The 11202-nt window shown below is 44.1% G+C and overlaps 1 protein-coding gene across 1 annotated transcript; it reads right to left on the reverse strand.

Annotated features, from left to right (window-relative positions):
• Positions 1-4773: 4773 nt before the first annotated feature.
• On the reverse strand, positions 4774-8283 carry atf4a (activating transcription factor 4a). Its single transcript, XM_080524077.1, has 3 exons — positions 8142-8283; positions 6595-7089; positions 4774-6342 (listed from the first exon to the last, which is right to left on the reverse strand). The coding sequence occupies exons 2-3, from the start codon at positions 6956-6958 to the stop codon at positions 5348-5350; spliced, it is 1359 nt and encodes a 452-aa protein (XP_080380203.1). The 5' UTR covers positions 6959-7089; positions 8142-8283; the 3' UTR covers positions 4774-5347.
• Between the last annotated feature and the right edge of the window lie 2919 nt (positions 8284-11202).

Here is an 11202-nt window from a genome sequence, read left to right on the forward strand (position 1 = left end):
ACGGCAGAAGCAGAAGTTCTTCAATTGTTCTTGGATCTGGCACGTGCACAATGAGCAAAAACGGGACTGCCATTTCAAAACCTGACATTTGATGAAGTGCTCAAAAACATTTAGGTCAAAACGGCTGTGAGCTCTGGAATGTTGAGGTGTCAAAGCTGTGATCACACCCCAATACATTGATACAAAGGACTGCAAATATCATACAGGGGTCTCAAGTCTCACGCATTGGGCGTGAGACACACGCATTTCAACCCGTTCACACCCAATGCGTGAGACCTGAGAGCCCTGATCATAACAACTAGCGTTAGGGAAGATATTCTGAAAATGTATTTGTAACTAGATTACCAATGACTTTACAAGCAAGGAAGTTGGGCTACACCCAAGCTACCCTTGAGAGAAACAGCCTATAGTATCAAACTAAAGCTACTTCAACCAACACAAGTCTAGACAGACAGTCAGTTACTGGAAGATGTGGCAGCGTTGAAATCCTGTTAAATCACTGGGAGACACACGTTATGAGATGGAGTAAAGGGGACCGTCGGCAGAGAAGAAATTGTAGGGAAATTGAAGTTCAAAGGCTGCAAAAATAGTTTAATTCCAACGATTTGTTATGTTTCTATTTGGAAAAGTGACAGTACCTTACTAGTGACAGTAACAAAAAAAACAAAAAAAGATTTCTGAATGAGCTGTTCATGGACCGCTTGCGGGTTAGGTCAGTTTGGACAAGACAACCATATTAAATACCAATATAGTCTATTTACAAATGCGCTATTAGCTACCGAACTGCAGTTAACATGGTGTGCGGTCGTAAATACGTTCTGGAAATCTGATCAGCAGTCATGGAATGCCTCTTGTCCAATCAAATTACTTGGTCGGTTTATGACGTTGAACCCAGTGTGGGCTCCGGCGCTCTCAGAGCGAAGTTACGAACGCAGCCATACATTCACCCACGACCAGTGGTGTAGTCTACGTGATACGCAGGACTACGCCGTATACCCACTAGGAAAGGACAAGGATTTGCGTATACCCACTAAAAAAATGCGCGAGGATACGTAACGGCGTTTTGTGACAGAACTTTCACTTTCATTCATAAAATTCACCCCGTCTGTGTTACGAAGCACTTACTTCGAACTTTCTGACATGTTTGTTATCGCATAACCAGTAGTTCAGAATGCTAGTCTCAGTATTTCCCCTACAGAGCCTTGGGGTGGGCGGGCCGCGAATTTGCGATACCTAGGATGGTAGGGAGGTCTCGCCAGCCAATGAGGGAGTGCTTCGCCAACCAATCAGGTAGCGGTATTGCCCTGCCTCCCCTTACCATCCTAGGTTTCGCAAATTCGCGGGCGGGCCAGACCTCCACACACAGCTTCGTGCCGCTGGAGAATGGTTTTGTTTTTGTTTTGTGTGCGCGTGCGACGCGAGAGAGTTTTTGCAGGGTGAAAGCTCTGCAGAAGAAAGTAAGAAAGTTGAAACGTTAGCAAATATAATTACTGTGTTCTGACAGAGAAAGTTGGTTCAAATTAGTCGTTATTATTGTGACTAGAAAGTGTCTGATTATAGTTTCATGGTGTGAATAATAGTATCAAAGAACTAGCAAGCTAGCTAGCTCAGAGGTGGTTAGATGAGCTAGTCTGCTGCACACATGCCAGCTAAAGAGCTAACTGGAGGCACTTTATTATTTTACTTAAAGTATATATACAATCTTTCTTATTCTGCTAGAATTGGGCTTTATGGTAATACCATAATGGTATATTTACAGTACATGGACAGTGGATTGAAGCATTGGAACAAACCCTCACTCATTGGAAATGTCTGTTTTTTGTAGTTGGACATACGATTTCCTTACAGGTGAGAGAGTAAGTAAAGACAGTATCTGACTCTATTGCCCACAGCAACCCAATATTCAATTAGAATGATGTTATGATTTGATATGAATTCAATGTATACCTCTTATTAAATTATAAATACTCTGGTTGTTATATTTGCCTTTTGGTTGACAGCAAAAGAGGGAGAGAGGAGGATAGAGAGGGAGAGGAGGAGGAGAGAGAGCAGGATGGTGTCGGCACACCAGAGAGACAGCAAGAACCAGGTGAGAAAGTGGACATGTAGTCAAGACCACATAAGTAAGTAGCCTTGAGAACCAATGGTTCTCGAGCCTAACGGCCCTTAGGGGGCAGGAGCCTATCTCCTGTTTCTGTAGCGTGAGGCAGCTTGATGTACAAGTACAGTCCATGCCACCCCCCCCAAGGCAGCAAACACTGGTGTAGATGCATACTGTATGCATAAGTGAGTGTGGCTGTGGTGGTGCTTATGGGGTGTCGCTACGGGACAGGTGTCGCTCTGACTGGGAGGGCAAAATCACAGTATACCCACTAGAAAAAACTAGACTACACCACTGCCCACGACATACCTTCGTATTAATCTGGCGAACTGCAACAGCATCAACACTTTCGACTCAAACCGACCTACTGACGATTCTTCCAAATTCTTCTAAATGATTCCCTTCGATAACCACGTCACCGTAACCACATTTTTATCAACCGATTCACAGCGCTTTGCGGAAGTCACGTGACTGGTGGCTGCGTTCGTAAAGTCGCTCTGAGACGCCGGAGCTGTGTAGCAGCAAGAGACATACAGGCCCTGTCAAAGTCTAAGCATAGATTCAGCACAAGATGCAGCTTCGGAATTCCCCTTTTTTCGAGGAGAAAATAACATTGCAAGTCATACACAGTTAGGCAACAGGTTGTGTGGTCGGGTGTGTGGTGATGGTGTGGTTGGGGCACAAGGCGGCAGACAATTAAACAAGAGGCAAGCTTTCTAAGAAACTACTCGCTACCCCTCTCTTGGGCGTCAGGGGTTTCCGCTTATCTCCTTGCACCTGCACTTATCTTGCAAACATGTCTGGCTTTTAGAAATCCCCACCCCAATGACAAACCCACTCAGTAATACAACAGAACACAGTCTATGATCAATAACATATTATGGGCCTATCAAATGGCCTTTGACCAGTATAAGCAGTATATATCATGTAACCCTAATCAAACCGTTGTGACACGAATGTACAGGGGGGGGGGGGGGCAGGGGAAGCGACTGCCCCTCCTGGTGCCCCCACGGTTGGAAAACGTCTGTGCCATTTTGAGTGTCAAAAGTGCCATTTTGAGTGGAAAAATTAGAAGATGTGCCCTATTGGCTGCCCTTCCAATGGTGTAAACTTGACCATGTGCACTGATGGGGTCCCATGTTGTGCAGTAGGTGCACTTTTTTTCTTTTTGCCCCTGCCCTTCAAACAGCCTGAGTCCGCCACTGCCTGGAGTTTTACCCTTGAGAACTGTTAGGAACCGTGAGGAAGAGCATAACGTCCACCAGATACATAGTCTGTTAACTCAGATTGTTGATTCAATATAAAATATTGGCTACAACTTAACTGTCATTTCTGAGACATCTACTACCCCCCTGTACGGTTTTGTGTATCATAAAAGGCTTAAACATAAAAATAAAATAAAAATAATAATCTTCTAGCTGCTAGCACAACTACCAATGGCCCCCGGCCTGAGCATAGATTACTTTTTTTTGCTATGACTGGTGGATAGATGATTCACTTACTTAGTCAAATGTATTAAAAGCGTCTGCTAAATGCCCAAAATGTAAATGTAAATGTAAAGGCGTCTGCTAAATGGCAAACATTTAAATATTGAAGACAAGCGCGCTTCCTCTTATTGTGAAATATGAGCTGAGCATTCCACTACCACGACACAACTCTAGCTTCTCTCCACCCCTTTTAGCTCACAAGCGGGGCCTCAAATGACCCAGCAGACAGTCTCTCCAGGCCATCAGTGTTTGAGGATCCATTTGGAGCAGTTTTCCGACCAGCACCTTTCAATACCTGTTGCATGATGGGAATCTGTCCGACTTGCTAAAAAAATGTGTGATGCCCCGTAGGTACTTCTCTCTATCATGAATGTTATCTTGACACATCTCCCTGGATCAGGAAAATACGATATGCTGCTATGTGGTAGGATATCAATTATTATGGTATCTGAGAGATCTTTTGATGGCACATAGTGTACGTTCAGTTGATGGTTGTTTTATGTGGCGATTATTCAAAGACAATTCAGAGGATGTTTTATTGAGGATTTCAATAGCTGGCAAGTTGTCACGGCCATGTTTTCAAGCAGTGTAGTCAAAAATGCACTTCATTGTCCAACTTGAGACTGCACAGATACACCATTATCTTCATACCTGCATATACACATTAGGAATAGGGCTAGTTGGTTATATAAAGGGAAGTTTAGACTGTACATTATCATGATTCACACTTGAGGAGGTGGGGACCCGGGGTAGGCGTGGACACATACCTACACACCAGGGTTTGGGTCAAATGAATTTCAATTCAGGAAGTACATTCTAATTACATTTTAATCATTGCAAATGGGGAAATCACTATCAATTATTCCTCAATATCACTTCCTTAACTGGTTGAATTGAAATTGACCTCAACCCGGACTTCATATGCAAATACTATATCATGTATCAATGGCCGAGATTCATGCTTACATTGTAGCAGTTTGGAACTTTAATTAACTAATTAACTAAACCACTTCAGATGCAACACTGTTGAGGGACGCCCAGGCCCAGTGTCTCAGGTTGGGTGAGGCTTGGAGCGATCACGTTCTACATCCAGACACCTGTGGCTAGCGCTGTTCCGGGGAGCAGGAGGGTTCGTCACAAGTCAAATATTTTATTCAGAAATAACCTCTGAGACATAAATTGAGATTTAATTCAAAGCTTTAATAGAAAACAATTGCAAAGCATTTATACAAGCCAAACAGTTGCCCTTAAGATAACTACTTGACAGAACTGAAAAGGTTTTTCCAGTATTAAATAATAAACCCACAATAAACCAAAGTGTGAAGCTATGTACAAACAAAACATTAAAACAAGAGGAATTCAGTGATTTATAATAATACACAGATTTAAAGGAGACCTATTTCTGCTTAGGAGTGTTGAAATGGGTAAAGATAGGAAGAAGTGGGTAGGGGTTTGGGAAATGTTTGTCACTGGTCTTGAAAACCGGAGGAGTCCTTTTCCTTGGGATGGGGTAACCTAAAATTGTGGTCATTCTCTGAGGAAATAGTCATTGCTGTCTAAATGTTATAGTTTGACCTACATAACTCACATTTGACCAAACTACAAACATAATTTCTTATGGCATGTTTGAGTGTTGTGAGACAGGATATGGATCTACAGAACTGAGAGAGCAGCATTTCTGATGCTTTCAACTGACTAAAATCTCTCAATCCCCACGTTTCTAGCCTTCTTTAATACTTTCCTCTGCCATCTTCTATGACTACGTAACAATGCTCTTGCTTTTCCTGTTCTTAGCAGAACGCACTTCCTCCATCAGATCTTTCAGGTACTGGATCTCTCTGCTGATGGAATCCACCTTCTCTGCCAGTTCTCGGTTCCTCGTTTCCAGATCGTCGCACTCCGAAGACAATACTTCCTGCTCGACCCGTTTTTTGTGGCGGTATCTCGTCGCTGCCGTCTTGTTCTGCTCCATCTTCTTCAGCTTCTTCTCCACTACTTTAGGGGCGCCCGACACCGTTTTGATTTTGCCCCCAGTTGAGAAGACGGTGGTCTCTGGGTCAGGTTTGGAGTAGGGTTTGGTCCTGGAGGAGCCGGTGGCAGCGATGGAGGGGGTAGGAGAAGGGGAGTGGCGGTGTTGGGGGGAGTTGGATACAGAGTCGATGCCAGAGTCACCGTCTGAGTTCTCATCACAGCTGCTGGAGGCTGGGGAGGTTATGGTGGTGCTGTGCAGGATGGTGGGCTCCTCTTTGGGGGTTAGGACAACCACCAATTGTGCAGGGGAGAGGGAGAGGAGGCTGGGGGTGGTCTGGATGTTTTCTGTGGGCTCATGGATGATGGTTGTGGACTTATTCACTTCCAAGACGTCCACTTCACTGCCTATCTCCAATGTATAGGTGGGGGAGAGTGTAGACGGGGACGGTGCAGGAGAGGAGGGTTCGGATTTAACCACAACCTCTTGATCAGGAATCATCATCTCAGGAGTCTTGACCTCTTCTTCCTCTTCTGGGAGAGGGAGTTCCAAAGAGGGGAGAGGAGGTAGGTCAGGCAGGGGGATGCCCAGGCCTAGCACCTCATGTGGGGAGAGGATCGGGGTGGTGAAGGGATCCAGATCCATGTTGCTCTCCAGGGAGGCCAGGAATTCTTCCGGGGAACTGGGGGACTCGTCAGAAGCACAGGAGCCGATGAGGGAGTCCAGGTCAAAGTCATTCAGATCAATCTTCTCTGCCATCCAGTCCATACCAGAGAAAGCATCGTCTGTAAAAGGTAAGAGAGTTTAGTTTACCACTCATGACAATTAGCGATGGTGAACTGATAATCATCTGTGTCAAAACACTTTCCAGACATTTCTCAAACGTGTTGACCTGGGATGTAATTTAGGAGAGACACAGAGATTAACATATGCCTGAAGTTGAGCTCACGACGATAACTATGATCAAACACCAATCCCATCTACAATGCCTCACATTCTCTCACTGCTTCACATTTCAAAGCGTGGCAGAACCTCACCTTTGCCATCGTCCGCTCCGATGTGGGCGTCGAGCAGCTCCCTCGGACCCAGCCAGGCGAAAGGCAACAGGTCTGTTCCAGCTTTGCTTCCCAGAGACAAAGGAGGAGGGGGGGACGGAGGAGGGGAGAAGGAGGAGAGGGAGAGGGAGAGGGAGAGAACAGGGGAAGAGGAGGTCGGGTACGGAGAAGGGGATGAAGCGTACGGGGAGAAAGAAGGGGCCGGTGAAGTCGGCCCCTCGGAAGAGAGAGAGACAGCTTCCTCTTGGTCCAGAAGGGGCCCCCCCACGGGGTCAGCCATCAGAGAGGAGGGCCCTAAGAACAGGGCCTCCACATCCTCCAACGCCAACTGCATGCTCAAGGACATGGCTGGAGCTGATCAGGGGCGTCAACGGTAGGAGTTGGTAGGTCAACGGAGACAAGGAGTCCGGCGATAGGTCCGGCGATTCTTTTGTGCTGTCGACAGCAGCAAAGCTGAGGGTGGTTGCTGAAAGAGACCTGAATGAAAGAGGAGGGTAAAAGAGAGGAGTGAGATTTCATGGTACAACAGGGCCCCCAAATGAATGCTACGCCCAGCAATTCTTTGCGCATGTTAAATTGAGGAATACATTTGAACCTACGATGAACTTACTCATCAAGTAACTAGAAAAACAAATAAGCTAGAATAGAACTCCACTGGTGTGACACAGGGGAAGTAGGACTAATCATGAATGCTGATTGAGGTCAAGTCCAGTTTCATCTTGTGCCTCAGGGTTCAGTTCGATGCCACCTGACACCTTTTCCCCCCACCCAAGTTCAAACACACATTTTAAAAACACAAGCCTTTTATATTTCAACCCAATGTTAAGTTCAACACTTCCTGCTACATAAATAAGTACATTCCCTATAACACGGCAAAAACTGTATTATTTGTCAGTAATATGGGTATCAGACTATTTTTAGCTACTCCCTTGGAAAGTCATACAGCTTGACGAGAAATACCCCCGCCCTCCACCGGGGACAACATGTCCTTATATGGTCATGGTTTCCCCGGTAACCCCGCCTCCACTCTGACTAGCAGGAAGGATGCCGCCATTTTCACAACACAACCATCTGTTGAGACAGGGAAGCGACTGAACTACGCCATTTTGAAAGTGCCACGTTGTCACGTCTTAACATGTTTAACGTTTATGACGATTATTAAACTTGGTTAGCACAGATAAGTGAGAATTCATACAAGTCATATTCAAGTAACCCGTTATAACGGACATGTCTATTCTCTTATCAATAACATCAGGTCGCTGGGCTTAACCTAAATAGTCAACGCAAGGAATTTGATGAGCTTGCGAGCTATTTGTGGCTGACAGCTGACCTAGATCCTGAGAATGATAGATAGCTCGCTGCTGTCAAATCATCCTAGTCCAACCGCTTCACACATCACATATATGTCAGTGATTTCATATTCTTTTACAGAGCTATACAAAGTTTGGATGTTTCAACAAGTTCCTCCTGTCCGCTGAGAATGACAGCCAGGGCAAATGATAAGAACAAATATATAAATGTTTACTTACGCCATTTTTGCCAAAAAAGAGTGCAGCCTTTGCACCGCCTGGTTGTTGCCGCTGCTAGGTTAGCCGCAGAGCGCACTTACACAGCCATGTTGCGCCTTAAAAGTCGTTATTGTGGACGGCTAGAGTATATAGGTTTGACATTCAGGGGGGGAAAAAAGCTGTGCCGTGACGACAATTCACATGACTATATATGCCCGCAGCACACCCACGATTACCCCTCCGCCTAAAGGGAGCGTCCAATTTGCACGTCCGGCGGGTCGTGATGCAGCGGGAAGGGGATGACAGCTAGATGTAAAAGGGGAAAAATATGTCAGACCAAATAGAAAGATCACAGGAATTCCCAAAAAGAACAAGTCATTCCCCTTACTATCCGGCGTACACAGTAAAGCAACAAACACCACCCAATCGGGTAGAAAGAGTTCGTCACGCGTACTCAATATCCCTCCGCTACCCGGGAGTGTGTTCAAGACACAAAACGACCGAACGTGTTTCAAACGAACGAAGTTCTCACTGAACTGTTTAAAAACATTTTGCAACATTACTGTTTGGACCGTTTCGTGGCCGGAGCAACTGTTTAAATCAGGACGATATACCAGTGATATTGTGATTACCAAAACCACATAGGGGTCTATTATAATCTCCCGGAGCTCAGAGCATTTTTACACACTCCTAGCTCCGCACCTTCCAAGATTTGATATTCCCATCTTGAAAAGGTGCGCACATATCTCGCCAAATAGGCGTTCCAGACTTTACGCACTTGGAAAGTCAAACCCCCTCCCTCAAAATCCCACCCCTCTGGTGTCCAAGATAAATCATCTATGAGTTCATTTCAAGATCGATTTTGTCTGAGGAATTCCTTTCCTATGCACACAGAGGAACCACGTTCATTGCTGCCTGCTTCCATGCAGCAACAAGGCTCCTTGGTTAAGTAATAATAATAATAATAATAATAATAATAATAATAATAATAATAATAATTTATTAGATTTATATAGCGCTTTTCCAAGGCTCAAAGACGCTGACAATATATGATACACATGGGGACACACAAGAACAACAAGTTACAACAAGTAACATGGAACACAGAGTCAGCGAACGGGGAGGGGGGGTGGGTGGTGTAGAGTCCGGTGTTGATGTTGCTGGGAGCTTTGATTGATTGATTGAAAACTTTATTAGAAGATTTGCAGAAGTAGGTACATGACAGTACATATTACATACAAGGTCAACTAACAGGATAAAAACCCAAGAAAGCCACTGGCTTATTTCAATTGGGGTCCTTGATTCTCAATTCATCGTTGTGCCTCGATGGATGTGGCGGCGGCAGCGGAGAATGCCTGCCTTGGTGGCAGCAGCAGCAGTGAGGCGATGGTTGTGGTTCAGTGAGTGTAGGTGAGACGAGAGAAGGGCAGGGGGAGGTGGGGGGCAGGTGAGATGGCCGGGAGTCCAGGGCAAAACGACAGGCGGTGCCGCCGTTGCCGTTGTCGTCAGTATTGCCAGCCTGGGACCGAACCCGCGCGGCCGGCCAGCCTAGCCGTGCCATGCCAGCGACCAAATCGCGCAGCAGTGAGTGAAGGCTGGGAAGGACCGACACTCACCTGCGGAGATGGCAACCCCCGAAAGTAAGTAAGTAAGTAAGTAAGTAAGTAAGTAAGTAAGTAAGTAAGTAAGTAAGTAAGTAAGTAAGTAAGTAAGTAAAGCTTTATTTATATAGCACCTTTCATACAAGAAATGCAGCTCAAAGTGCTTTACAACAGGAATAAGAACATAAAGGGAATATAAAAACATATACAAGCATAGAATGAATATAAAAGCAGGGGAAAACAGTCAAAATAAAAGGTAAAGATTTACATTTCTTACACACTATGTGATACATGTCATACATTCATACACTACTATATATTATTTTAGCCCCCTCAGTTAAACCAAGACGCTGAGGGACAGGTCGATAGAAGAGAACTACACACAACTGCAGCTACCAGTAGATGGCAGCACCACCACAATAATAGTGAGATCAGAACCAGAAGCAGGGCAGCCCATCTATCTCCCATCACATACTACATCATTTGAACGAATAAAGGAATGTTTTGCCTTTTGCATGAGTTCAATAGGTTCATCAATGCTAAAATATCATATTATCTAAAAATGACATGTAGTACATGTCAATAAGATTTAAGAACCATACTGTGAATGAGTCAGTGGATTAATTGTTGAAAATATTAAGAACCATTCTATAAATTATTGATAAACAATAAAAACTGGTTTAAAATATGTGTCATTCCTTGTTCAAAATGATCAATAAATTATATTTGTGTAGCCTTCCACTGAAGCGTAGTATTTCCAGATGAATTGACACAAGCACTAAATGTGCCGTTTAGTACCAGGCAGTTAACAATTGTGATGTAACTGTTTATTTCAAGCCTGCAAACTGCGACACTTTAAATGAATGTGCAATAACACTATGTGCAATATGACAACCCTAGGGTACATAAGGTTCAGAGATAGGAAATGTTAGAATAGGTATAGCATAGCATAGAGTACAGCACAGTGTTTTATTAGTGTAGTATAGTGGATAGTGTACATAGCCTTTATTTATGTAAACCAGCTCCTTTCCCTTCTTGTTTTTTTAGTTTTTTTCTTTCTTAGCACCAGGGGAGCCCCCCCTCCCAAATTTCGTTGTTTGGTACCTGTACTATATCAATGACAATAAAGACCATTCATTCATTCATTATTGATGTAAGTCTCAGAAAATACTCCTTATGACAGTTTCAATGTGATTTAAGTATCAGAAAGTAACCCTTGTACCAGTTTCTAATACCAACTGAAACAGGGATGTTAAATAAAGGGTTACCCATACATTTACCATATTTAATTTAGTATAGTGCTAATGCTAATGCTTTTACATATTTACACAGACAAATGTATCTGGCTTTTTTCCTTGTAACTTACAAGGTTAGTAGTAGTTGTACTAGTAGTAGTTAGGTAAGTCTTGTGAGGTTGTGATTGATAGAAGAACATACAAAACAAAAAGGTCAATGGTAAAGCAGTATAGCTTTAGCCAACC

Source organism: Nansenia antarctica (genome assembly GCF_963989245.1).
Source record: "Nansenia antarctica genome assembly, chromosome: 2".
Taxonomy (NCBI): Eukaryota; Metazoa; Chordata; class Actinopteri; order Argentiniformes; family Microstomatidae; genus Nansenia; species Nansenia antarctica.

Bases quoted from the DNA above. Each gene is read 5' to 3' on its own strand.
- atf4a (XM_080524077.1), bottom strand. From the start codon at position 6,958: ATGTCCTTGAGCATGCAGTTGGCGTTGGAGGATGTGGAGGCCCTGTTC. The intron at 6,343-6,594 runs GTGAGGTTCTGC...TACCTTTTACAG, and splicing joins CGGAGCGGACGATGGCAAAG to ACGATGCTTTCTCTGGTATG.